Source organism: Monodelphis domestica, chromosome 5 (genome assembly GCF_027887165.1).
Source record: "Monodelphis domestica isolate mMonDom1 chromosome 5, mMonDom1.pri, whole genome shotgun sequence".
Taxonomy (NCBI): domain Eukaryota; kingdom Metazoa; phylum Chordata; class Mammalia; order Didelphimorphia; family Didelphidae; genus Monodelphis; species Monodelphis domestica.
The window spans coordinates 272027742-272055320 of NC_077231.1; the positions used below are offsets into that span (position 1 = coordinate 272027742).

Below are 27579 nucleotides of genomic sequence, written 5' to 3' on the forward strand. Positions count from 1 at the left end.
CCAGATGACTTATCTTGCTTTTTAAATTCTTTTCCTAGTTGTCTTCAGTCTCTCTTAATTGTTTTTTGAATTGTATTTTGAGTTCTTCCAAAACCTGTGGAATTTTGGTGTTTTTGCTTGGTGTTCCTTGATCTTCCTCTGTTTCATTTGCTCTTTGTTCATTGCCTGGTTAGAAGCTGTTGATTAGAATTTCTTTTTTCCTTTTCTGTTGTTTGCTCATATTTTCCTCTTTCCCCCCACCCCCACCATAGTTGCCTGTTGTCTTACTCCTCTCATTATGTGCTGGATCTGTGGGTTTGGGTTTTTCTGTCCTGAAGGGGCTTCTTCTCTGCTTTGCTGATTGGTCAGGTTGAGTCCTGATGTCAGACCTTCCCCAGCTGTCAGCAGAAGTTAAAAAGGAGCTGAGTTTCCCACCTTGTTATTAAGGTGTTTTGCAGTAGTTGCAGTCTTCACCCTTGGTGCTTAGTCAGCAAGGCTCTCAGAGCAGTCTTTGGGGGAGGGGTTCTGGATCTTGAGTTTCCCTGCCCTCTGAAGGCTTGATAATATTAGGCCAGGGCAGAGTTGATCTTGCAGAGCTGGATATGCCCTGGGGCCAAAACCTTGTGAAAGGGAGGGCAGTATGGAGTGTCTCGGCTGCTGAGACTAGGCTTTCTCCTCTGTGTTTCTCCTTAACATGCCTCCCCACTACCTGTGTTCAAAGCCCTGAGCCTGGCACTGCTGTGCCCACAAGGTACTCCCTCCAGGCTAGTGCCTTTACTGGTCCAGAGATTCCAGATACTGCTGGAGGCTCAGTACTGTAGGTGGGGGAGGGGTCCTATGACCTTCCTTCCTCCTTCCCCTTAAACCCGAGTGTCCTAGAATTCAGGCTTTTTTTTGGAGGGGCATACCTTTTAAGTTGAGTCCAGCAGGAGAGTTCCTTAGCTTTGTCCTGTTGTTAGATTTGGTTTTCAGTCCCCTAGAAGCATTTTGCTTTTAATCAGTGAGAAAGGGTTTTCAGAGGTCTGAACTTTCGCTGCCTCTACGCCACCATCTTGACTTTGCCCCAGGATGTTGCAACTTAAAAAAAAATTTGTAATCAATGATTTTAGTATTCATGAGTTCTCTTTTTTCTTTATGTTTTCTTTTGAAGCTTTTTTTGGGGGGGGTATTCATTTCTCTGTTGACATCTCTTTCAGAGAGTGGAGAAGCAAAAGGCAAAAGCTGAGAAGTTGAAATAGATCACTTTTGGGGATGATTTCCAGTTGTTAGAAGATAGAGGAAGATGAAAGAAGATGAAATTATTAGAGATAAGAAATTGTGAATTATGTGTGGATTTTATTTATTTAGGATCTTAAAGCCTTTATAAACTCTATAAGTTCAAGGGAACAAGGGCTAGACATTGTCACAATCTGATCCCACAGTTTTCTTAACAGTCTAAAAGATCACTGTTGAGTTTTATAATAGATATATACTTGCAATAGAGTGATAATCTGTAATAGACGGATACTTCTGAGCATGTCTATTGGTCAATACTCTAGATGACTAATGGATCAAGATTTTACCTACCCTCCTCCCTTCACCTCCTGGTTTCCTCCCTTTTCTGAAGCCTTTAGCTTCTCTTCCCCCATCTCCAGTTTCACTCAGGGTAAACTATGAGATTTCAGAGGAAATATTCTTTTCTATTGATTACTCAAATAGGGGGTTTATTTAGGGAAGACAGGACAAGGATAGAGGATAAGGTAAGAGGGATAGGGTTCCCTATACTCTAAAATGAGGGTTAGGAGGATATTGCGGAAATGGCAATCAGTCACTGGCAGGGACAGTCAGAGAGAGATAAGAGGACAAATATTTTTCTTCTTTCTTCTTTTTCTTCTAATCGGCCAGTTAAATATCAGTCAGTCAGCAAAAGCTTCAGGGTCTTCACCATCTGCCACAATCAGCTAAAACTTAATTCACATGCCTCTCCCCCAGCTCCAGAAGCCACAAACTTCTTAGCCTAGGTCAGAAATAAGTCCACCACAGTTCAGCTGCTGGCTTGGCTCTAACTGTTTTTTTCCGGGAACATTCCAATGGAACTGTCACTTGACTGACAGCTCTTCTGTCCTCAGCTTTCTGTCTTGCATGCATGTAAATTCTCTCTTGCATGCATGCCTTGCAAATTCTCTCTTACACAGTTTGACCAAGTCAGATGCACTAAGAATTAGAAAAGTAGTAATAATAGAATTATGAGGCAAAAAGTGTAGGCTATCCACCATGGATAAACTGGTGGTATTGTCTTCTCTGGATTTTTTGCCTTTTTCCCAAGCCAATTAGGGCCAATCTCAAACTATTAGACACTATGCATGGTAGAATAAATATCTAGAGCTGACCAAGGAAGAAAATCTAGACCAATCCATACACCACACAGCTTCCAAAATCCTCTTTCCAGTATAGATCTGACTATGTCACTTCCTTATTCAAATCTTTAGTGGCTCAGTTTGGGATAAATCATAAATACCTCAGTTTGGTACTTAGATTTTCAAGAATCTGATGCCAATCCTCTTTCTCGGACTTAATTCATATGATTCTCCTTGATGTCCTGAACCTTATAGCCAAATTGGGCAACCTTCTACTTGGTAGTCCATCTCCTGTCTATGTCTTTGCATGGGGTCTGTCTACCATTTCTATAGCACCTCTTCCTTCACCTAACCTTCTAAGCTTATTGCAAAGACCACTCATAGACTGCCTCCTATGGGAAGTTTTTCCTGATCCTTCTTGATAGTGGTTTCCTCCTCCTCAAATTCTCACAATGATGTTTCTGCTTTACAGGTTGTTTCTCCAAAGACAACGTAAGTTTCATGATTAGAAATCATACATCTAGAATTGGAAGAAACTCAAAGGTCATTTTACCCAAACCCTTCCTACTGCAGATGAAGAAAATGAAGTTCAGAGATGGCAAGTGATTTGCCCAAAGTCACACAGAGGCAGATTTAGGATTTGATCTTAGATTGGCTTCAAATTAACTCTTTCCCCACTCTTCCAGTTTTCAGCCACTTTTGCTTTTGTACCCCCTGCATAATATACTACACAATGCTGTCATCCCTCCTCTGTATTTGTGATTTCATTGGTGTAAGGAATGAGAGGACTCCCTCTATTACAGAATCACAATTCTACAATTTATAGTTTTAGAGAATAGTTTGGTGTACTAGGGATTAAGTGACTAGACTGAGGTTAGAGGGAGCAGCGAGGTGGCACAGTGGATATAGTACCTGGCCTAGAGTTAGGAAGACTCATCTTCCTGAGTTCAAATATAACCTCATTGATTAGCTGTGTGACCTTGGGCAAGTTACTTAATACTTTTTACCTCAATTTCCTCATCTGTAAAATGAGCTAGAGAAGGAAATGAAAATCTACTCAACTGTCTTTGCCAAAAAACAAAACAAAATAAAACAAAAGTCAAATAGGATCACAAAAAGTTGGGCATGACTGAAACAACTGAACCACAAAAGAGGCAGAACTTGAATCCAAGTTTTCCTGATATCTATTCTCACCTTGCAAACAGAAAATGCTTAATTAGATACTTGCTGAGTTGAATTACTCATCACAGGGAAAGGAACTGTCACCATAAGAATAATAAAAATTTCAAAATAAATTCTTGATAGGAAATATTAATAAATCCATTGGGCTTTTTTTTTTGTACATAACATTCTCCCAATATTTGCATGCCGGTCATTTTTTAATCAGATCCCAAACATACTTTGTTCTGTGTTCAGTGATATCTTTGCAAACATGGCTTAGGATAAAAGAGTCATTTACATCAGCAGAAAATGAAAAGTAAAACTCCTCTGCTTGAATTTCCTTTCTCCCACTCTGCAATGCTGATGAGTCTGTGCTCCAAGGGCAGAGTTTGTTCACCTCAGTGTTAAAAGGTTCAAAGGGAACACCTGGACTTAAAGTACTTGGCATCAAAATTGGGGCAAAGGGCTATAATTGGAAGAAATGACTTTTTTCCATCTCCAAATAGATGTGGAACATTTTGTTTTAATCATTAAGGGAAAACATTTTTTGTAAAGTAAAGTTAAATGACATTGTACCTAGATTGCTTTAAAAATATTGGACACAATTTACAAAGTGAAAGAAAAACCCCTAGTAAGTTTTCCCCAGGTATGTCCTGTATGGTGCTTTGAACAGTACTGGGTTCATAGTCACTGAGTGAAGACTAGTTGAGGCTAATTTAGATTATGAATGCATTCCCACTAAAATGGAAATGAGACATTTTGCATAGGTCCCTCTATTAATGACAGGGTTGTAGAAGTATTAATTTGAGAAAGTCTCAGATTTCCTGGAAGATATAAAAGAGTTCAAGCTTGGCATCTCGTCATTTGGGGAAAGGAAAAATGTGAGCAACAAAAAAGGAGGAAAAGATATGTGAATAAATCTGTGTGAGACTACTTGTCTTCTTGAGCAAGGATCAGAGAAATCTAACTAGCCTGCTTGGCAGAAATGGCCAGGATGCATTTTTTTCAAAAATGAATTAGATGCTGTGTGCAGAGAACCAGGAAAAGGCTTCTCTTTTCTTCAAGATCTAAGATTATTTAGAAAAGAAGATAGGTAGACTTGGGTTAAAAGCTGGGCAGAAATAGGAAATTTTGATTTTGCAAGGAGCAAACAAGAGGAAGAGCTAGAGAAATAAGTTCTACGATTACACGTAGAAGAGATAATTTCTTTATCTAGTTGGTACCCAGAAATCTAGTGTCTTATCAGCAAGGTCCAATTCAATTTTTACTTGCATACTTTGCTTGCCATCATATTATACTAAGCTCATCATTCTTTCAAAGCCCACTTCCCTCCGAACTTTGCTGTCTGTCAAAGACACATCATTCTCAAAACCTTAAAATCATCTTTGACTTGTTCTCCTCTTTTAAAATTCAGATTCAGTCTCCCAGGCTGCCCTCCACAGTTTCTTTGGATGCCAAAAGCAACTATTTATTTAAAAAATATTTATTTTTACTTATAGGCATGGAAGGAATTTTAGAGGACTTTTTTCAAACATTTCATTTTGCTGAGAACCCTCAGCCTCACAGGTTACATAGCTAAGTAAACAGTAGAGCTGTGATTTGAATTTGGGTCCTCAGACCACAAATCTAGTGCTTTCCCCATAATACATTATCTGCTACACATTTAAGACTTGATAGTAGCATCTATTTAAGAACCATTATTTATGTAAGTTATTTAAGAACTATTGTTCAGGGCTGTTTTATGCTATTCATTCTCTCTAACTAAATTGTATTTTGGTCAAGGACTACCTCTCATCCTTTCCTCCTATCTATCATAGAGAAGGCTGAGAAGCTTGTGTAAATGTAATAGAAGTCCAATATATATGAGATAGATTGAGTGTTCAATTCATTTCTGGAACTTTAACCTCTTGATTAAGTGAGATGCTGCTTTATGACTTATTATTTAGGAAGATTACCCAAGAGATAGAGATGATGAAAATAATTATCTCAGTCTTTCTCTCTCTGACCATGGGGCATCAACCCTCTTAGCGGCTGATGGCAAGAGAAGAAAGAGCACTTCCCCGAACCCTGAGTGGGAGGGCCAGGATGTGAGGGAAGTTTGGTGTCTCCCTCCTCTCTACTTTCCAAACTTTCACAAAACTGATCTGTCTTCTAGGTCTATATATCTTGGTCCTACTATTGCTAGAATGGCTGACGTGCAGTAGTGATGACAGAGATAACATCCATGATGATCTATCGACATCTCTCAAAATATTTCACCTTGGACCCCGAGATTTCACATGATCATGTCTGCAAAAGAATTACAATAGACCATTACCCTAATACTGTATTTTCCATTAAAATTATTCTTATGTAAAGAAGACTTTAGGCATGAGTAGCTTACATTTCAAAATATGACTAGCACTCCCTGGTGGATAGCATAATTAATAACCTTGAGGCTTGTCGGAATAATAGAAGGGAGTTTTCATATGGGTCAGGGTTATTCTCAGCAAAACTCGGGAGTCCCATTATGCTTAAGGGAACAGCATTGAAGACAGGGCCCTAGACTAGCTACATTTTTCTATACCATAGTTGGAGAGAAGAATCTTGTCATTTAATACATCCGAACTCACAGAATTTGAACTCTTCCATTGTGAGATTTGGTTGTAGGGAATGAATTCTATGAAAGGTAAGTCAGTATTTAAATGAAAACAGTAATGCAGTTTTTTTATTTTTTAAAGTGCAAAAATATTAGAAATCTTTAATAACACTTTGCTGCAACAATGCAAAAATAGTAAAAATACACCAAAGGAAGATTTAATCATATGATTTACCATTTCTGTCCTGATCCCAGACAAATGAATGAATCTTGCTTTGGTTTTCCATTGTCACTTATTTGACTACAATAAGAGAAATTGAAAAGTAAAAAACAACAGGGTTGAACGGAAGAGTGAAAAGGCTTGTATGGCTCTGTAGAACCCAGTATGAGAAAAAGACAGAACAGGGATCTGCTATTTTATGCTAAATTCCTCACAATAGAAATCTATACTATTTTGATTGGGACATGGACTATCCTGTGTATGCTTGGACAATATTATACCAAATCCTAGAAATGTTCTGTTTTTGTTACCAGCTCTTACATTTTACTAACAGTTATTTCAGTAGCTATTCCCCACCTTCCCCTTTGGTCACGGCATCTTTTTTTTTTTTAATGCAAGGAAAATCAGATACATTCTGAGGGAGACTAGAATTAAAAATGTAATTGCTTTGATAATTATTAAAAAAAAGACAGTCTCAATACTCCCATAAATATCCCAACCCATGAGACATTGATAAATCTTCCTAATGTACTGTTCCTTCTCTTCTAGAGACATATGAATTCTATGGGCAGAGATCCAGTTGTAGAAGAAGCTGATAAAAAAAAAAGGATGAGACAACCAAGAGGACTTGCTTTCTCATACTCAAAGCAAAGTCTTATGGCCATGATTCCATTTTTAAACACAAATAGAGGAAACATTTAACTTATGAAATGTATGAAGTGAGTAAAAGGAGTTTAAATGCGCTTTGCCCCACTCTGAACATTGACCAGTGAAAAATAGAGGCCTTTCTGAGCCATCAGCTCTTGGTGTGTGCCTTGTTCCTTGACCTTGCCATCCTGGAATACCACAATAAGGTCAGCATTCTGGATGGTGGAGAGCCGATGGGCGATCACAATACACGTGCGACCTTCTCTGGCCTTGTCCAGGGCTTCTTGGACAACCTATGTGGTGATTACATACATGATTATTTGTAAGAGAAAAATCCACTCTAACTTCTTAGTTCCTTCTCCTCAATATTCTCTCTTCTTTGTTTCCCTGATGAATTGTGTTTTTACTCAAGATTATGTCAATGAGTTGTAAGGGAGTCTTTGCAAAGCCTTAGCTTCATTCTTAAATTTAGCAGGCAAAGAGCTAATTTTATAACTATTATTCATGCTAATACTTGTTTCTCACTCTTACTGAATTCATTCCACCATCTGCAACATTCATTAGAATATCTGTTATCAGCATGGGCTGCCATTTTGTTTTTGACCTGACTTGGTGGGAAAGTTTGGGTGCTTCAATTCTACCAGGTGGCTTTTGAGGTATCTCTGAGAGACTGGAACAATCCATTGCCATTTGCAAGTTATGAACACAGCTCAAGAGATTTGTGTAGACTTGGTTTTCCTCCCTCATTAAACACTTAATAAACAACAGTAATGAGTGACTGATCTATCCTAAAGCTCAAATAGACAACAATCAGCTTCATCTTCTCTGTTCTCAGTTTTAGGTCCTGTGTGGTACCTTGACAACTAAGAACAGAAATAGAAACATTTGTACAATTCTTAAAGCAATGATGTTATGTGTGCTATATGGGGTCCAGTGCTCTATAACCTGTGCCACCTAACTGCCTTTGAGTCAGTAAAAACCTGAGTTTAAATCCAGACCCTTACTATCTATGTGACCAAAGGAAAGCCATTTACTCTCTTTTCTACCTCAGTTTTCTCAACTGTAAAATGGGGTGAAAAATAGAACCCGACACCCAGCATTATTGCCAGGATCCAATGAGTAAACACCTAGCACAATTTCTGACACTTAGTAAGTGCTTAATAAATGCATTTCCCCTCTCATTTCATTTTACTAGCATTATAATCTCTAGTATTTTGAAATACATTAAATATGCATAATAAACATCAGTGGGCTCTTTTAGAACATGAGTTCAGTCAGTCTATACCTTTTCACTTTCTGTATCCAGGGCTGATGTGGCTTCATCTAGCAACAGGATCCGAGGATTTCTGATGAGGGCTCGAGCAATGGCAATGCGCTGTTTCTGACCTCCTGAGAGCTGAGTCCCTTTGTCTCCCACTCTGGTTTCATATCTCTGTGTTAAAAGATAAATTTGGTTGGTGTTAAAAATGTAGATGCTAGTAAAAATCAAAGCTCTTATCAGGATAATCAATTTGCAATAAAAGAGACTTTGCTGCTTGAAGGTAAATTAAAATGAACATATTACTATACCAAGAAGAAGAAGGAAACTGATAAAAGAATAGAAAATAAGACAGAACAAGGAGAAATTGATCTGATGTACAAAGTGTTTTTTTTAAAGAAATCAATAAAATGGACAATTCAAAAATTTAATCAGAAAAATGGAGAATAAAAATCAAGTTACTAAAATCAAAATTGAGAAAGACACTGATGAATAATGAATAATGAAGAAAAACATCAGAGATTAAGGTGTACAGGTCTATGCCAACAGAACTGAAATTTTCAATAATAGCTCCCATTAATATAATGCTTTTAAGTTGACTTTATTGTTCAGTTGGGTTTGACTTTTTGTAAACCCTTTTGGAGTTTTCTTGGCAAAGATACTAGAGGGTTTGCTGTGTCCTTCTCCAGCTTATTTTACAGATGAGGAAACTGAGGCAAACAAGGTAAAATGCCTGGCCCATAGCTTAGTAAGTATCTGAGGTCAAATTTGAACTCAGGTCTTCCTGACACCAGCCCTTGAATTCTAACGACTGTTCCATCTAGCTGCCTTCTTGGTAAGCAAAGAAGAGCATAATTAGAAAATCTCAAGAGATTTAACAAAGATGCTGATTGATACTTTTGAAAGATATCAGGATGTAATATATGATGCTTCCTCCTAATCATCACCATATGTATATTTCACCAAGAGAAACCAGGGGAAGTGAATAGAAAGATAATGCCATTTATGATTATTCATAAAATATTTGAGATCTTGAGCATACCAAGGCATGTAGAAAACCTACAGGAAGATGTGTATAAAATAATTTTTACAGAATTGATGAATTAAAGAACTAGAGAATATTTTACTCAAAAACTGGATTGAGACATATAGTAAAATTTCAATACTAACCAAATTAATTTGTAATTTGATTCACTAGTAATAATGAGCCAAAGAAGAACTTCATAGATTATCTAAACCCTTACAAAATTTATATGAAAGAATCAGTAGAAAAGAATGTTTGAGGGCAATTATAAGAAAGAAATGGGGAAAGGAACATGCATTGCTAGATTTATTTCAAATTATGCCATAAAATTATGTTATCAAAATAATTGGGCATTGAAAAAAATGATTAGAAGAAACTAGCTAATCCAAGACTTAACCAAGGGCATATAATAAATTAGTGGATGAAATAAGCTAGTACCAACACATATTCAAGAGAAGAAGTCAAAGAGATATCTACACAGAAATAAACCAAAACTATTCACTATTTATATGGTGAATTTTAGCCTTTCTCATTGATACTAACAATGTGATCCACATAATATATTTTTCTTAATTTAAAAGGAGTAACAGTTTAAAATGGTAATAAGCAAAGTCAATGTTTATATCTCTCTTTGTACAGTGGATATAACAATGGACACTAAGTACAAAACACTAGAGTTCGAATATACCTTGAAACACACAGTATAGCAATTGACTACAGAGTATTAATGTATATTAAAAAGGTACCTAGTAATTGGGCACTCAGTACAAATAATTGTGATCTTAACTATGACCACAGGGTGGTGGTATTGACATTGTAAGAAGAAAAAAGCATCATTAAAATTTTTAGTTCTTTAATTATTCTCTCTTAGATTCTTCCCAGGTGTTCTCAGCTTTGAGAGGTAAGACCGCAGGGCAGATGGAAGCAAGAGAGACTCAGGCAACTCTCTGAGATGCCTCCTCGCTGGTCTTGCCTGATGCAAGAGCCTTCCACCTTGGATTTTTCCATAGGGACACAAATCTGAGGTTCAGACCACTTCCTTCTCACTCCCAGTAATAAACCTGTATTTACTATATATTTTAATGGGTTTAATTGATTAAGAAATGTCATTTGGGACACTATTTTTTAAAGTACAGAGTCTCCTTTCCAGGTTTCAAGGACTTATAGTTCTGGAGGAGAAGAAATTTCAGAGGCTATCTAGCCCCATTTCTTTATTTTTCAGGTAAACTGAGGCTGTGTGAGGAATGACATATGATCTGATCATGTAGTCTGATCCCTTTCATTTTAGGGGGAACTGTTTTGCCCAAAGTCACAGGCTCCGGTCAGAGACTGACTCAGAATGGAGGTCATCTGACACCAGAGTCCAGGCTGGGCTATGTTAACCCTCTAACTGTCTACACTATAGTCTGTGAATTTATTTATTTAAAAGAAATATTTTGATAACTGTATACCAGTATAATTTTTGCCAATATAATATGATTTTCCTCTGAAATTTTATGCACTTTAAAATATTATTCTGAGAAGGGGCCAAAAGAATCCATGGCATACAAAAGGTGAAGAATTCTTGGTCTAAATGACCTGTTACCCTTTTAAGAGTATTTTAGGGGGTGGGCTAGCACAGTGGATAGAACACCAGTCCTGGAGTCCAAAAGATCTGTGTTCAAATCTGGCCTCAGAAACATCTTAGCTGTGTGATTCTGGGCAAGTCACTTAACTCCAATTGCCCAGCTCTTCCTATTCTTCTGTCTTACAATTGAAAATAAGACAGAAGATAAGATTGTTTTTTTAAAGAATATTATGGTCTGGGAGTGGGCAGGGAGAAATATGGCACAGGCCCAGCAAAACAGCAATGGCTGATGCTGAGAGAAGCTTCATATAAACATTAAAATCACTATTTTCCATACTCCTATCAGGTGAAATCTTCACCAAATTATCCTTGTTCTTAGCTTCGAAAGGCAGCTCTTTTCCTTGACCCTTGGTGTTTAATTGTTAGCTATGGAAGAAACAAAGCACAGTAGAACTTGGGTGACCTAATGTTCTTGGGTCTCAGTTTCCTTATCTTCAAAAGGATAGATTTGGGTGAAATGGTTCATGATGTCCCTTCTGTCTCTAGATCCAAAATGCTTTTAACATGAATAACAGCTACCACAACCTTCAAACCCTATGACATGGTTCTTCTTTGTTATGGTCTGGGAGTGTCAAGATCAGAAGTCATTTAGAAAGGTATGGAATTGATGGTCAGTTACTGCCCTTATGTGGCACAGAAAGAAAGGAATGAAATAACATGAACAGGGATCTCCTAGGGGCCCAACAAAGTGTAAGTCTTTTGCTTAACACTTTTGAGAGTGACTCCAAGTGATCCTGCATAAATATTTAACATGTGCATAGTTGTTTGCACTTTGTCTCCCTCTCTTTAGACTGGGAGCTCCTTGAGAGTGGGGCCATTTTTGTTCAGCCTTTTCTTGTATCTCCTGTGCTTAGCATAGTTCCTGGCACATAATAAGCACTTAATGAATACTTCATGACTTTCTTTGACTTTTCCTCTTCCCTAGCACGACCCAGAGTAAACCCAGAGGTAGTTAAGGCTGGGAATAGGATGAGAGGGTATCCTTTGGCTGATTTTTTCTTTTCTTTTTGAAAAAATAAAAGCTATTATTTAATTATTAAAATTATTTCCTTTTTAAATCATGAGTTTTGTATTTTCTCCATCTTGATCACTCCTCTATCATCCATTGAGAAGACAAGCAAAAGGATATTAGTTATCCATGAGAAATCATGCAAAACAGATTTCCATATTAGCCATTTTGCAAAAACAAAGTGAGAAAATCTTACTTTAATTTGCACTCAGAATTCAATTCTCTCTCAGGAGGTAGATAACTTTTTTCCATCATGTCTTTTGGAATTGTCTTGGATCATTTTATTGATCAGAATAGCCAAGTCTTTCATAGTCAATCATCTTTACAACATTTTGTTACAACAACATACATTGTTGTGTATATATATATATACATATATATATACATACACACACATACACACATACAACAACATACATTGTTGTGTATATATATATACATATACACAATGTATGTTGTGTGTGTATATATATATATATATATATATATATATATATATATATATATATATTACACTTCCCTCTTTGAACTAATTCCAGTGAAGGTGAGGTTCAAGCATTGCCTATGTTTCCCCCCAACATTTTCTATCCACTGTAAAAGCTCTTCCTTGTATGATTAATTTTATCCCATCTACCTTTCCCTTTCCCTTTCTTCCAGTGCATCTCTCTTTCTCCCCCCTTCATTTTTTTTTTGAGAGGAGTCCAAAATAATCAACTCATATCCATGTCCCCTTTCTACATATAATTCTTTTGATTTTCTAATAATAATGTTTGTAGTAAGTACATACATCATCTTCCCACATAGAAATGTAAATGGCTTAATATTGAGTCCCTTATGATTTCTTTTTTATGTTACATTTTTATGTTTCTCTTGACTCGTGTGTGCTTGTTTTTTTTTTCAGTTTTCTATTCAGTTCTGATCTTTCCATTAGGAATGTCTGAAAGTTCTGTTTCATTAAATATTCATCCTCCCTCCTCCCTTCAAAGGATTATATTCATTTTTTGCTGAATAGGTTATTCTTGGTTGTAATCCTAGCTCCTTCACTTTCCAGAATATCACATTCTAAGCTCTCCACTCCTTTAATGTAGAAGCCACTAAATCTTGTATGATTTTGAATGTGACACCATGATATCTGAATATTTTCTTTCTGGCTACTTGCACTATCTTCTCCTTGACATGTGATCTGTCTATATTTGTCTATAATATTTTTTTATAATGTAAGAATTTATCTATAACATTCCTGGAAGTTTTCATTATGGGATTCTCTTTCAAGAAGTGTTCAGTGCTTCTTTAAATTTCTGTTTTGTCATCTGGATCTAAGACATTTACACAATCTAAGTTTTACATGATAATTTCTTGAAATATGATGTCTAGGCTCTTTTTTTAAATTATGGATTTCAAGTTTTGCAGTAATTCTTAAATTATCTCTCCTTGATCTTTTTTCCATTTTAATTATTTTTCCAGTGAAATATTTCACATTTTCTTCCTTTTTTCATTCTCTTGTTTTGTTTTAAAGTTTCTTGATGTCTCATGGATTCATTAGCTTCCACTTGCCCAATTTTAATTATTAGGAATTATTTTCTTCAATGAGCATTTGTACCTCTTTTTCTGTTGACCAGTTCAGTTTAAAAAACAAAATTGTTTTCTTCAGTGAACTTTTGTGCCTCTTTTGCCACTAGGTCATTTTTAGTTTTTTTTTTCCCCTTAGGTATTTTTTTTTTGCCAAGCTGTTAATTCACTTTTCATAATTTTCTTGCATCACTCTCATTTCTTCCCCTAATTTTTGCTCTACCACTCATATTTTTCACAAATCAAAGAATTCTTAGTGGGCTCATGTTCAATGAGCAGTTTTTCCTTAGAGGCATTGCTTGCAGCTTTTTCCACATCATTTTCTTCTTCTGAGTTGGTCTTGGTCTTCGTTGGAACCAAAATGGCTTTTTATGTTCAAATTAATTATTTTCTCATTTGCTCATTTTTCTATCCTATTTTTTTAACTTTGAAATTTCTGTTAAAATTGGGCTTTACTTACCTGGAGGTGGGGAGGTAATGCCTCAAGTTTCAGGCTTTTTCATGATACTATTTTCAGTTAGTTCTGGGGGTCTGCAAGTTTTCAGTGCTTCCAAGGTGGTATGATTCTGGGAGATGTATGCGGTCCCCTGCAGGCAGTTACTAGGGATTCTCTTGGCTGTAAAACTATGACCGGGTTCCCTGCTCTCCTGTTGCTGCCTTGCTAGCATTTCTCTCTGCCTTAAAAATATAATCAGGGATCCTTCTTCCTTGTGACAAATAATCAGCGCTCCTCTCTGGCTTGGAACTATGACTCAGAACTGCATTTGAGCAAAAGTTAACAATCAGTGCCAGATGTACCCAGTGCCAACAAAGGGTCATCTATAATCTCTTTCTGCTCAGTTGTCCAACTCACTATTGTGACTGCTGCTGCCATTGCTCTTATTGCTGCCATGTATGTATGCGCTCTTTCAGAAAGGTCTCTACCCCACTGTCCCAGATCTCTCCTGCTATCCTCTTAAATTTATGTAGGCCAGGAAAATGTCTCACTCTGATCTTTTGTTGTTTCTGATGCTCCAAAATTTGATTTGATTTGATTTTTTTTTAATTTAAACATTATTTTATTTGGTCGTTTTCATACATTATTCATTGGAAACAAAGATCATTTTCTTTTCCTCCCCCCCCCCCCCCCCCCCGCCTTTCCCTCTCCCATAGCTGACGCATGATTCTACTGGTTATCACCTGTTCTTGAGTCAAACCCATTTCCCTGTTGTTGGAATTTGCATTATAGTGTTCATTAAGAGTCTCTCCTCAGTCTTATCTCCTCCAACCCTGTAGTCAAGCAGTTGTTTTTCATCAGTGTTTTTACTCCCACAGTTTATCCTCTGCTTGTGGGTAGTATTTTTTTTTAGATCCCTGCAGATTATTCAGGGAAATTGCATTGATACTAATGGAGAAGTCCATTACCTTCGATTGTACCACAATGTATCAGTCTCTGTGTATAATGTTTTCCTGGTTCTGCTCCTTTCGCTCTGCATCACTTCCTGGAGGTTGTTCCAGTCTCCATGGAATTCCTCCACTTTATTATTCCTTTGAGCACAATAGTATTCCATCACCAACATATACCACAATTTGTTCAGCCATTCCCCAATTGATGGGCATCCCCTCATTTTCCAATTTTTGGCCACCACAAAGAGCGCAGCTATGAATATTCTTGTACAAGTCTTTTTGTCCATTATCTCTTTGGGGTACAAGCCCAGCAGTGCTATGGCTGGATCAAAGGGCAGACAGTCTTTTATCGCCCTTTGGACATAGTTCCAAATTGCCCTCCAGAATGGTTGGATCAATTCACAACTCCACCAGCAATGAATTAATGTCCCCACTTTGCCACATCCCCTCCAGCATTCATTACTTTGCAGAGCTGTCATGTTAGCCAATCTGCTAGGTGTGAGGTGATACCTCAGAGTTGTTTTGATTTGCATCTCTCTGATTATAAGAGATGTAGAGCACTTTTTCATGTGCTTATTAATAGTTTTGATTTCTTTGGCTGAGAACTGCCTGTTCATGTCCCTTGCCCATTTGTCAATTGGAGAATGGCTTGATTTTTTGTACAATTGATTTAGTTCTTTATAAATTTGAGTAATTAAACCTTTGTCAGAGGTTTTTATGAAGATTGTTTCCCAATTTGTTGCTACCCTTCTGATTTTGGTTACATTGGTTTTGTTTGTACAAAAACTTTTCAATTTGATGTAATCCAGATTATTTATTTTGCATTTTGTAACTCTTTCTAATTCTTGCTTGGTTTTGAAGTATTTCCTTTCCCAAAGGTCTGACATGTATACTATTCTGTGTTCGCCTAATTTTCTTATAGTTTCCTTCTTTATGATCAAGTCATTCACCCATTTTGAATTTATCTTGGTGTAGGGTGTGAGGTGTTGATCTAAGCCTAATCTTTCCCACACTGTCCTCCAATTTTCCCAGCAGTTTTTATGAAATAGTGGATTTTTGTCCCAAAATCTGGGATCTTTGGGTTTGTCATATACTGTCTTGCTGAGGTTGCTTGCCCCCAGTCTATTCCACTGATCCTCCTTTCTGTCTCTTAGCCAGTACCAAATTGTTTTGATGACCGCTGCTTTGTAATATAGTCTGAGGTCTGGGACTGCAAGACCCCCTTCCTTTGTATTTTTTTTCATTATTTCCCTGGATATCCTTGATCTTTTGTTCTTCCAAATGAACTTTGTTATGGTTTTTTCTAAATCAGTAAAAAAAATTTTTGGAAGTTCCATGGGTATGGCACTAAATATATAGATGAGTTTGGGTAGGATGGTCATTTTTATTATATTGGCTTGTCCTACCCATGAGCAGTTAATGTTCTTCCAATTGTTCAAGTCTAGTTTTAGTTGTGTGGCGAGTGTTTTGTAGTTGTGTTCATATAGATCCTGTGTTTGTCTCGGGAGATAGATTCCTAAGTATTTTATTTTGTCTAGGGTAATTTTGAATGGGATTTCTCTTTCTAGTTCTTGCTGCTGAGCTGTGTTGGAATTATATAGAAATGCTGATGACTTATGTGGGTTTATTTTGTATCCTGCAACTTTGCTAAAGTTGTTGATTATTTCGATTAGCTTTTTGGTTGAATCTCTAGGATTCTTTAAGTAGACCATCATGTCATCTGCAAAGAGCGATAATTTGGTCTCCTCCTTGCCTATTTTGATTCCTTCAATTTCTTTTTCTTCTCTAATTGCTACTGCTAGTGTTTCTAATACAATGTCAAATAATAGAGGTGATAATGGGCATCCTTGTTTCACTCCTGATCTTAATGGGAATGGATTTTGTTTATCCCCATTGCAGATGATATTAGCTGATGGTTTTAGATATATACTGTTTATTATTTTTAGGAATGACCCTTCTCTTCCTATGCTTTCTAGTGTTTTTAGTAGGAATGGGTGTTGTATTTTATCAAAGGCTTTTTCTGCATCTATTGAGATAATCATGTGGTTCTTGTTGGTTTGCTTGTTGATGTGGTCAATTATGTGGATAGTTTTCCTAATGTTGAACCAGCCCTGCATCCCTGGTATGAATCCTACTTGATCATGGTGAATGATCTTTCTAATCACTTGCTGGAATCTTTTTGCTAGTATCCTATTTAAGATTTTTGCATCTATATTCATTAGGGAGATTGGTCTATAATTTTCTTTCTCTGTTTTTGGCCTGCCTGGTTTTGGAATCAGTACCATGCTTGTGTCATAAAAGGAGTTTGGTAGAACTCCCTCTTTGCTTATTATGTCAAATAGTTTATATAGTATTGGGATTAACTGTTCTCTGAATGTTTGATAGAATTCGCTGGTGAATCCATCAGGCCCTGGGTATTTTTTCTTAGGAAGTTCTTTGATGGCCTGTTGGATTTCTTTTTCTGATATGGGATTATTTAAGAAAACTATTTCTTCTTCTGTTAGTCTAGGCAATTTATATTTTTGTAAATATTCATCCATATCACCTAGGTTGGTATATTTATTGCCATATAGTTGGGCAAAGTAGTTTTTAATGATTGCCTTAATTTCCTCTTCATTGGAGGTGAGATCCCCCTTATCATCCTTGATGCTGTTAATTTGCCTTTCTTCTTTCCTTTTTTAAATTAAATTAACCAGTACTTTGTCTATTTTGTCTGTTTTTTCAAAGTACCAGCTTCTAGTCTTGTTTATTAGCTTAATAGTTCTGTCACTTTCTATTTTATTAATTTCTCCCTTAATTTTTAGGATCTCTAGTATGGTTTTCTTCTGGGGGTTTTTAATTTGTTCATTCTCAAGTTTTTTGATTTGCATTTCCAATTCCTTGGTCTCTGTCCTCCCTAATTTATTAATATATGCACTCAGGGATATGAATTTTCCTCTAAGTACTGCCTTGGCTGCATCCCATAAGGTTTGAAAGGATGTTTCGCCATTGTCATTTTCTTCAACGAAATTGTTAATTGTTTCTATGATTTCTTCTCTAACTATCCGATTTTGGAGTATCATGTTATTTAATTTCCAATTAATTTTTGACTTGGGTCTCCAAGTACCCTTGCCGATCAATATTTTAATTGCCTTGTGATCGGAAAAGGCTGCAGTTAATATTTCTGCTTTTCTGTATTTGAGTGCCATGTTTCTATGACCTAGTGTATGATCTATTTTTGTGAATGTGCCATGTGGTGCTTAAAAGAAGGTGTATTCTTTTTTGTCCCTATTTATTTTTCTCCATATGTCTATTAACTCTAATTTTTCTAAGATTTCATTCACCTCTTTTACCTCTTTCTTGTTTATTTTTTGGTTTGATTTATCTAAATTTGATAGTGGTTGGTTCAAGTCTCCCACTAATATGGTTTTACTGTCTATTTCCTCCTTCAATTCTCCTAGTTTCTCTATTAAAAATTTGGATGCTATACCATTTGGTGCATACATGTTGATTAGTGATATTTCCTCATTGTCTATACTTCCTTTTAGCAGAATATATTTACCTTCCCTATCCCTTTTGATCAGGTATATTTGTACTTTGGCTTTGTCAGATATCATGATTGCAACTCCTGCCTTCTTTCTATCGGTTGAGGCCCAAAATGTCTTACTCCAACCTTTAATTCTAACCTTGTGAGTGTCAACCCATCTCATATGTGTTTCTTGAAGACAACATATGGTAGGGTTTTGGGTTCTAATCCAATCTGCTATTTGTCTACGTTTTATGGGTGAGTTCATCCCATTCACGTTCAAAGTTATGATTGTTATTTGTGGATTCGCTGGCATTTTGATATCTTCCCCTAGTTCTGACCTTTCTTCTTTAGCTTTCTCCTTTTGAACCAGTGATTTACTTTAGGTCAGTCCCCCTAGTCCCCTCCCTTGAGATGCTTCCCTTTCTAGCCCCTCCCTTTTTATGCTCCCTTCCCCTCCCCCCTCTCCTTCCCTCCCTTTTTGTACTCCCTCCCCCCTCCCCCTCCTTGAGTTTCCTTTCTTTCTTGCCCTAATGGATAAGATAGAATTCAGGATCCCACTGGATCTAGATGTTCTTCCCTCTCAGATTTGATTTCACTGAGAGTAAGGTTTAAGTAATTCCACTTCACGCTCTCTTCCTCTCCTTCTCATATGAGAGTTCTTCCCCTCCCCTTCCCATGTGTATCTTTATATGGGAAAGTTTATTCTATTGATCCCCCCCCTATTTCTTGAAGTTAATCTTAGTATTATCGCAGTTCCCCCCTCCCTTTTCCTTTCTTTGCCCCAACTTTCCCCAAATCTTCTTAATTCCCCAATCTTTCCCTATGCATGTTTCTTCTAACTACTCTTATGATGATACAATTTATGAGAGTTACACAAAACATTTTCCCCACATATTAATATATATAATTTGATGTAAATGTAGTCCTTATAGAAGAGAGTTTGACTTAAAGAAAAAGATAAGATTTATCTCCTTTTCCCTTTCTTTCATATTTACCTTTTCATGTTTCTCTTGCTTTCTGTGCTTGGATATCGAACTTTCCACAGAGCTCTGGTCTTTTCTTAGCAAATGCTTGGAAAGCTTCTATTTTGTTGAATGCCCATACTTTCCCCCGGAAGTATATAGTCAGTTTTGCTGGGTAGTTGATTCTTGGTTGGAGACCCAGCTCTCTTGCCTTTCTAAATATCATGTTCCATGCTTTGCGGTCTCTTAGTGTGTTAGCTGCTAAGTCGTGTGTGATCCTTATGGGAGCCCCCTTATATCTGAAGCTCTTCTTCTTGGCTTCTTGTAGGATTTTCTCCTTTACTTGGAAGCTCTTGAATTTGGCAATTATATTCCTAGGGGTTGTCTTTTGGGGATTTAGTATAGAAGGTGTTCTATGGATCCTTTCTATTTCTATTTTGCCCCCTTGCTCCAGAACGTGAGGGCAATTTTCTTTTATAATCTCCTGTAGAATAATATCGAGTTTGTTGTTTACCTCTGGTTTTTCTGGGAGACCGATAATTCGGAGATTTTCTCGTCTCCCTCTGTTTTCCAGGTCTGTGACCTTCTCAGTGAGATATTTTATGTTTTCTTCTAATTCATTAATTTTTTGGGTTTGCTTTATTGATTCTTGCTGTTTTATCATCTCACTTTCTTCGAGGTGCTTAATTCTGGTCGTTAGGGACTGGTTTTGCTTTTCAGCCTTGTCTGCCCTTCTATTGGATGCTTCGAGTTCTTTTTCCAATTGAGCATTCTTATCTGTCAGACAGCTGATCCCTTTCTCCCATTTTTCTTTCCAGGTTTCCATCTTTTGGATAAGTTCCAGTTTGAGATCTTCCAGAGCTTGTTGATAGTTTCCATTTTGGGAGGCGTGTTCTGAATTTTTTTGGATTTCCTCCTCATTCTCCTCTTTTCCTTGGGTACTTCCACCATAAAAGTTTTCAATAGTCACTTTTTTACCTTTCTTCCTGGAGGCTTGATTTTGGGCCATGTGAGCCATCCCTTTGGTGGTTTTATTCCCCTTTCCTTTTTGGTCTGGGATCTGGGTTATATGGGTGGTTTTTTCTGTGAATTTAGGTTGCTTCAGACTAGTTCTTCCCAGCCTCTGTGGTTTCTTAGAGTGCTGAGTCCCTGATCACAGCCACACTGCCCAGGTGTTCAGCTCCGCCCAGATAATCAGCATGTGGTCCGCCCCTGGTGTTCTGCGCAGCCCGCCCCAAGTACAGCTCCCCTGGATTCTCTAGTGAAACCGCCCTGAGACGTTTTTTCCTGGCAGTCCCCAGATCCCAAGGACCCTGGAGTGCCCCCCCCCCCCCAGACAGAGACATTCCCCACTCACTCGCTGTCCTGGTGAGCGCTCAGGTAGCTCACTCTGGTTTAGTGGGGAAGGTGGGGTGGGGGGAGGGCGGCTCAGTTCACTTTTCTGTGCAAGCTTTTCCTTCTTATTTTAGTGTGGAAATGTTCAAGCCCCACGTACCTTTGCCTCTGTGGGGTACTAGGGAGTCCTTCTGTTCCTCCAAAGGTGATTTTATGCTCCTTTGATGTAGTCTATTTTGTTCGGTGCCGGGGAGAGGAAGCGTGTGGCGTCTAGATTGCAGCCATGATTCCCAAAATTTGATTTTAGAATTATTTTAAAGTTTTGAGGGGAATATTGAGAGACTTAACCTGGGTTGCTACCTCTAATCCACCATCTTGACTCTGCCCTATGGCTGATTTTTCTACATTAATCTGAGCAAGGGCTCAAAACAACAATGATGCCAAGTTAGAGCAAGGTTCAGTGTTAGCACTTTCTTTCTGATATTGATCCAGTTCCTAGAGCCAAACAGGAAGTAATATCTTTCTTTGTAAATCAAGGATAGGCTATTATCCTGGGTAAATTCTAGGTACTTAGTTTGCTATTATTTAATTGAGGAAGATTTGAGGCCTATTCTCTCTACCCTTGTAAATGAACTTTGGTTAAAAAGCCAACATTATGTTTTGGACTGTGTGTTGAAGGGGACTAAGAAGAGAAATTGGAGGGGTATCAAAAAAGGGGGAAAAGGATATATTTATGGTATGACAGATCTCAGAACCCAGGTTTTCTACAGGCTCCAGCACTAAGGAACGTCATGGCCTAGAAAATAGGGAAAAGGTTATATTTCTGGATGAAAAGCAAAAATCCAGTGGACTGGTTCCATGTGGAAGCTAGAATCCTCAGGAACCTCTCTCAGATCATGGAAGGATAAAGCTCATGGATGAATTTTCTCACAGGCTCTGGTCTATGTTTTCTGGTCTATCTGTTTTGTCAACATTCTCATATATATATACTATGCTCTGGCCAAGCTGGATTACTCTCTTTCTCTGTACTCATGCTCATCTTTGCCTTTTGGAATCCAAAATACCTTCAATGTTCAGCTCATACACCACCTCTTCCATGACACCCATTTCAGATCCCCATGTTAGAAATATTCCTTTCCCCAGGACTTAGCACATTTCCTGATATGATAGCTATTATATAGATAATTAATATTGTAAGCTCCTTGAGGGTAGAGACTGGCTTTTGCTTCTTGTATGCCTAGTGCTTAGCATAGTACCTGGCATAGTATAGGTATTTAATAAACATTTATTGATTGAGAGAGAAAAGATAAATGCTTGATAGACAGATAGCTATAAAACTAACTGGAAGGGACCTTAGAGGTTATCAAATCCAACCTTTCTCATTTTATAGCTAAGGAAACTGCAGGAGAGATTACATTGCTTGCCCAGGGTCACACATCTAGTAAATAGCGGAGGTAAAATTTGAACCCATCTTCCTTAATATTAAGTCCAATGCTCTATTCATTCTAATATGCTGCCTCTCATTTCCTTTGTACCTCTCTTTTACAATGATGTACTATTGTGTTCTACAGTTTAGTTCATAGGAGCATAGATTTCAATCTGGAAGGGACTTCAAGTGTTATCTGTCTGGTTCAGCCCTCTTCATTTTATAGTGAAAGAAAAATTGAGATTCATAGGGGTTGCCTATGGTGTTGGGCTCTGAGTCAGGAAGATCTGAGTTCAAATCCAACTTCAGGCATTTAGTATCTGTGTAATCCTGAGCAAGTCATTTAATCTGTCTACTTCAGTTTCCCCAACTGTAAAATGGAGATAATAATAGCACTTACTTTATGGGATTGTGAGTATCAAATGAGATATTTGTAAAGCATTTGAAAATCTTAAAGTGTTATATAAATGCTATTAGTAATAATAATAGCAATCATTATTATTAATCAGTGACCTTAGGACAGAATAGCAATCATATTATTATTTCTCAGTCACTGAATTAGCAGAATCCAGAATTGATCCTATGTTCTCTGGCTCTAACGCCATTATTCATTCCACTTTTTCTGATCATCTCCCCTTTTAGATGATGGTTTTCTAAATGAAGGAAAGGATGCTATGTCTCCTGAGCATGAATTTTCTATTGCTAGGGAGAGAGAAGTTGAAGAACAAAGGGATTAAGAGCCCAGAACTTGGTAGCAAAAATCCTCTTGGGCATTTTTGGGACTTTAAAGGGCCAGAAAATAACTTACTTGGGGTAGTGATTCAATGAAAGCATGGATATTGGCAGCTTTAGCTGCATTCACAATCTCCTTCTGTGACACCACCTGGCTGTTGTTTCCATAGGCGATGTTCTCAGCAATGCTGCAGTCAAACAAGATGGGCTCCTGGGATACAATGCCAAGTTGAGACCGCAGCCATTGCACATTGAGTTCCTTGACATTTTTTCCATCAAATCCCTGAAAGCAAAAGTACATTTCATCAACAAACATTTATTAAGCCTCTATTAAGTGCCAGTTACTGTGTTAGGCTCTGGGGTTACAAAGATAAAAATGAAACAATTTCTGTCCTCAAGGATCTTATGTTCTCCAGAGGAGATTATATCCACATATGTATGTTTTTACAAGCTACATTTAGGTACAAGTTTTGGGTGGGAGCTAGGGGACAAGTAGGGTAAAGAAAACTCTATAGGAAGGGTTTCATATTAATGAGAGTGCTCAAGTTGAGTCCTGAAGCCAATTAGGGATTCCGAGCAATGCAAGTGAGGATGGCAAGTGTCTAGGCATGGAGGACAGCCAGTGCAATGGCATAGGGAGAGAAGACAGAATATCTCGTTTAAGGAACCATAAGAAGAGTAAGTATAGACTGCCAAATGAATGAAAACCTTGAAAGTCCAAACATGAATAACTGTGCCCAATTTTTGGGGGGTTTCTAAGACAGTTTTATTTCCTACATGCCATTTTATTAATGTATGTTGGAATAAGAGCATCTTATTTGACTTCCTGGAGTTGATTGAACAGAGATATGACACATACAGAGTTTTGAGAAGATAGTGACTGTGTTTATAAAGCATTGGTACTGGCGACCAACTTGTGGATTCACAACACTTGAACAGATACATCATGGTGGCTGAGTTCTCTTGTATACCTCATCAATTTTTTTGGCTAGGGAAAGGATGGTATCCATGGGTGGAGAATGTGGCTCATTTCATCTTCACAACCAATTATATCATATAGAATATCACACAAATATTATGCATTTTGATGAGATGAGTCAATAAGCATTTATTAAGGACCTACTATGTACAAAAACCTGGGGATGTAAAGCCAAAAATGAAATGTATTCTGTTTACAAATGTGCCCTGTACGTGATTTATTCCCCCACAATTAATAGGAAAGACAACATGTACTTCACATGCATATGTGGAAATGATACAAAATAAATGAGATACAAAAAGAATATACAAAAAATATAAAAAAGTTGGGGAGGGAGAACACTAAAGAAAGTTGGTGGGGTCAAGGAGATTGCTTCACATGGAAGAGAAAGTACTTAAGGGCACAGTGATTTTTACCTTGAGATCTATGAATATTTTTTTAAAAATTATTTTGATAACTATTTAAAACAATTATTTCCTTTATAATTGGATATATTTTACATTTAATAAACATTCTCCAAGAAGTATTCCATAGACTTTACCAGATTGCCAAAGGGAATATGTGAAACACACACAAAATTTAAGAACTTTTGAAATAGTTTATTTCAAAAGCAAAACTTGACCCTATCTTCCTGACTCCAAGGGCAGATCTCTGCCCATCATGCCATACTGTGTCACATTACTGTAGGTTTTCTGAATTGAAGATTACCATTCTAATACAGGGCCTGCTTTCTCTGCCTTCTGTTTCTTCCCTCTAACCATTCCTTCACATTGCTTCCAGAAAAATCTCTTTAAAACACTCCTTTCCACACATCACACTGCTTGCAATTAGGTTTAGTTGCTTTCCAATGTCCTATACAACACATAGCATGTTTACTGGCCTGTCCTTCAAGGGGTTCTATAGTTTGATTCTGAAAGATCTTGAGAGATCAGACTGATAATGGAGAAGAAAAGCATGGAACTAGAAATAGCCCTGATTCTGCCACAAATGAATTACTTATGTAAGCTGGCTAAGTCATTTTTATCATTGGAACCCTCATTTCCTCTGCTGTAAAATAAGGAGGTAGGATAGATGACATCTAGGGTCCTAAGATCTTTTCCCATCTTGACAGTTTTAAAACACTCAGAAAATGACTGGGGGCTAGTAGAGGATTTCTCCTACAAAATATAGCACTGTGAGGTGGCTGGATAAAAGAGAGAACCTTGTGGAACATCTGAAGGTGCTTGAATTGAGACCTGTGATTTCAGGGTTTGATAGGAAATGATTGTCCTGAGAACAGTCCACTTACCACTTTTCCACCCAGGGGATCATAGAACCTCTCGAGGAGTTGCACCACGGTACTCTTTCCACAACCGCTGCTGCCCACAAGAGCCAGAGTTTGACCCTTCTTCACCTCTAGGTTCAGGCCTTGAAGCACAGGGATGTCAGGCCGGGTAGGGTAGTTGAACACAACTTCATTAAATGACACATTCCCTTCAAATTTTTTCTAAAATCAAAGTGTCATTAAATTAATTACATGATAATGAAGAGAAGGCTACAAAACATCCTTCTCCACTAGCATGTGAGAAACTATTTTTTTACTATTAATTTTTGGCTCTGTTTTAGACATTTTAAGACTCAGTAAGTACATGTAACCCTTTTACAATGTTTTTTTTTTAAAGACAAATCATGTCCCCTAAATTATATAACTAATAATAAACTCTGATGGGACAGGGTTTGCTGCCTTTAAGATATAGCTTCTCACTGACAATAATGTTATTAAAAATACCTATATGCATTAAGCATATATTAATATCACATTTAATAATGCATGTTATTAATATATACCATTCACTTACAAATACATGTTTAACACAAAACATTTTCATATAATATATATTTCATAATCATATGTACAAAATATATTTGTATCTTAAAAACCTATATTTCTTAGCTAGTTTCTTAAAAGTGTTTTTTTTTTTAATTTGGTATTCTAGAAAGTTTTACTTTGTGATGATTGGATTTAGCTATCTCCTGATTATAACAATGAAGATACTTAGCTCTTCCTTTATTGTGAGATAGCATCCACCTGTTCAGGCACAACCATTTACCCCTGCCTATACCTCATTGTTAGGAGGAAATACATCCATAGCTACATATATCAGACAATTACAAACAAAATTGCAAGAACTCCCATGACTCTGGAGCTGCTGTTCAAGTAGACCCCATAGACTTCTCGCTTCATGATTTAAACCCAGGTGATAGTATGTATATAAAGAATTTCAAACCTACTGGGTTGACTGAACCTGCTTATGATGGACCATTCCAAGTCCTTTTAACTATACTGACAACTATTAAAATTGGGGAGAGGGAACTATGGATTCATTGTAGCTATGTAAAATAAGTACCCTTTATTGATAATGAATAATTGACTATATTGATTGTATTTAACTATTGATTATGATAAGACTTCCTTATTGATGGATCTGTAATATTTTATTGCATTTTTATTTGTGCCATACAGTATTTTATTTTTTTCTTTCTCTTATTTTTTGCATTTGAAGCATATGTAATTGTATTGAAAAGGTTTTCTTTGAACTATTTTGGATTTTTGCAATAAGCTAAGATGTCCATTTGCTTAGCATAAAAATGCATACCCAAAAAGCTTTGGACTATGGAAACCTGCCATTTATTGATAAATGTTATGGGACTATGATTTATGATTGTGTCTGATTCTAGATAATGGGATAAAAAAAGGAGCACAGATTTTATCTACATAGTGCTATAGAAGCACAGTTTTAACATGAAAAGTTCCAAAAGAGCACACAGGTCAAAAAGAAACCAATCCATGTGGGACTATGGCACTTGACATATGTTAAGACGCAGGATTCCTTGAACCACACTCCTTGTAAAATACTTTCTATGACAGTACCTAACAATTGGCTAGTCTGGTTCCCCTATCCCTGAGAAATGACAAAATATCAGACCAGAAAATGACACTTCTCTTTTTACAGAAAAATCTAGTTTTTTCTCTCTCTCTCTTATAGTATGGCAACTTCCTGTAGTCTTGGCTGCAAATGGATAAATGAAACATTACTGCAATTGTTTTCCCCTACAGATTTGTAGGTCAGAAATTTACTTCAATTGGACCCTAATAACAAGGACCTGTTATGAATTAATTCTTTTTTTATTCAGAAATTTTATATACATAGATTCTTTTTTGATATTTTGATTCTAATTTTGACTTTTTTATTTCTCTCAAAAGCCCAATTTCCCCCTTTATTTATTTTCTTTTATATTTTGTTTTTTTTCTTTTATTGACTCATACACCTAAACTCAACCACTTTGAGTTGATCCAGGTGTTGGTGAACCCCCTCTTCAGGGGGGATTGCATTGTATTTTAATAAAACATCCAATATTTAAAATTCTGTTTTAGAAAGGATTTCAGGAAAAGAAGTTTGCTAACTCCTTGAATCCAGAGAATGAACTCTTTGAAGGAAAATGCTTGCAGAAACCTATCTTCTTGATGCAGAATTAACTTTTGGGTGCAATTGGTTATACAAAAGAGGATTGAACATTTATTGTAAATGTACGCTTTTATGCCAAAGGGGACTGCCCTCTAATTTCAGCTTTTTGTCAATGCACCTAGCAAAACATTGGTTTTGCTTTTTCTTTTTTCTATTTCTCACTAACTGTTGTAATTTGCTCTTAAAAGGTGAAATATTGTATACATATGTAGTTAGAAGTGGTTTAGGACTACAAGATGATTATGTTAAATGATCAATGGGGAGACGAGTCTCCCAATGATAATCAGGGGGGATTGTGAAGATTGGATTTAGCTATTTCCTAATCGTAACAATGAA

General features: G+C 37.0%; 1 protein-coding gene across 2 annotated transcripts in view; it reads right to left on the reverse strand.

The window, feature by feature from the left end:
- Positions 1-6155: 6155 nt before the first annotated feature.
- The window catches only part of LOC100027271 (ATP-dependent translocase ABCB1-like), a 119159-nt gene continuing 97735 nt past the window's right edge, over positions 6156-27579 (reverse strand). For both annotated transcript variants that reach the window (XM_007504942.2, XM_056800162.1), the window contains exons 25-28: positions 25026-25223; positions 22835-23041; positions 8208-8354; positions 6156-7215 (exon numbers count right to left, since the gene is read on the reverse strand). In XM_007504942.2, coding sequence (XP_007505004.1) covers positions 7009-7215; positions 8208-8354; positions 22835-23041; positions 25026-25223 — 759 coding nt within the window. In that variant the 3' untranslated portion in view covers positions 6156-7008. The remainder of the gene's footprint in view (positions 7216-8207; positions 8355-22834; positions 23042-25025; positions 25224-27579) is intronic.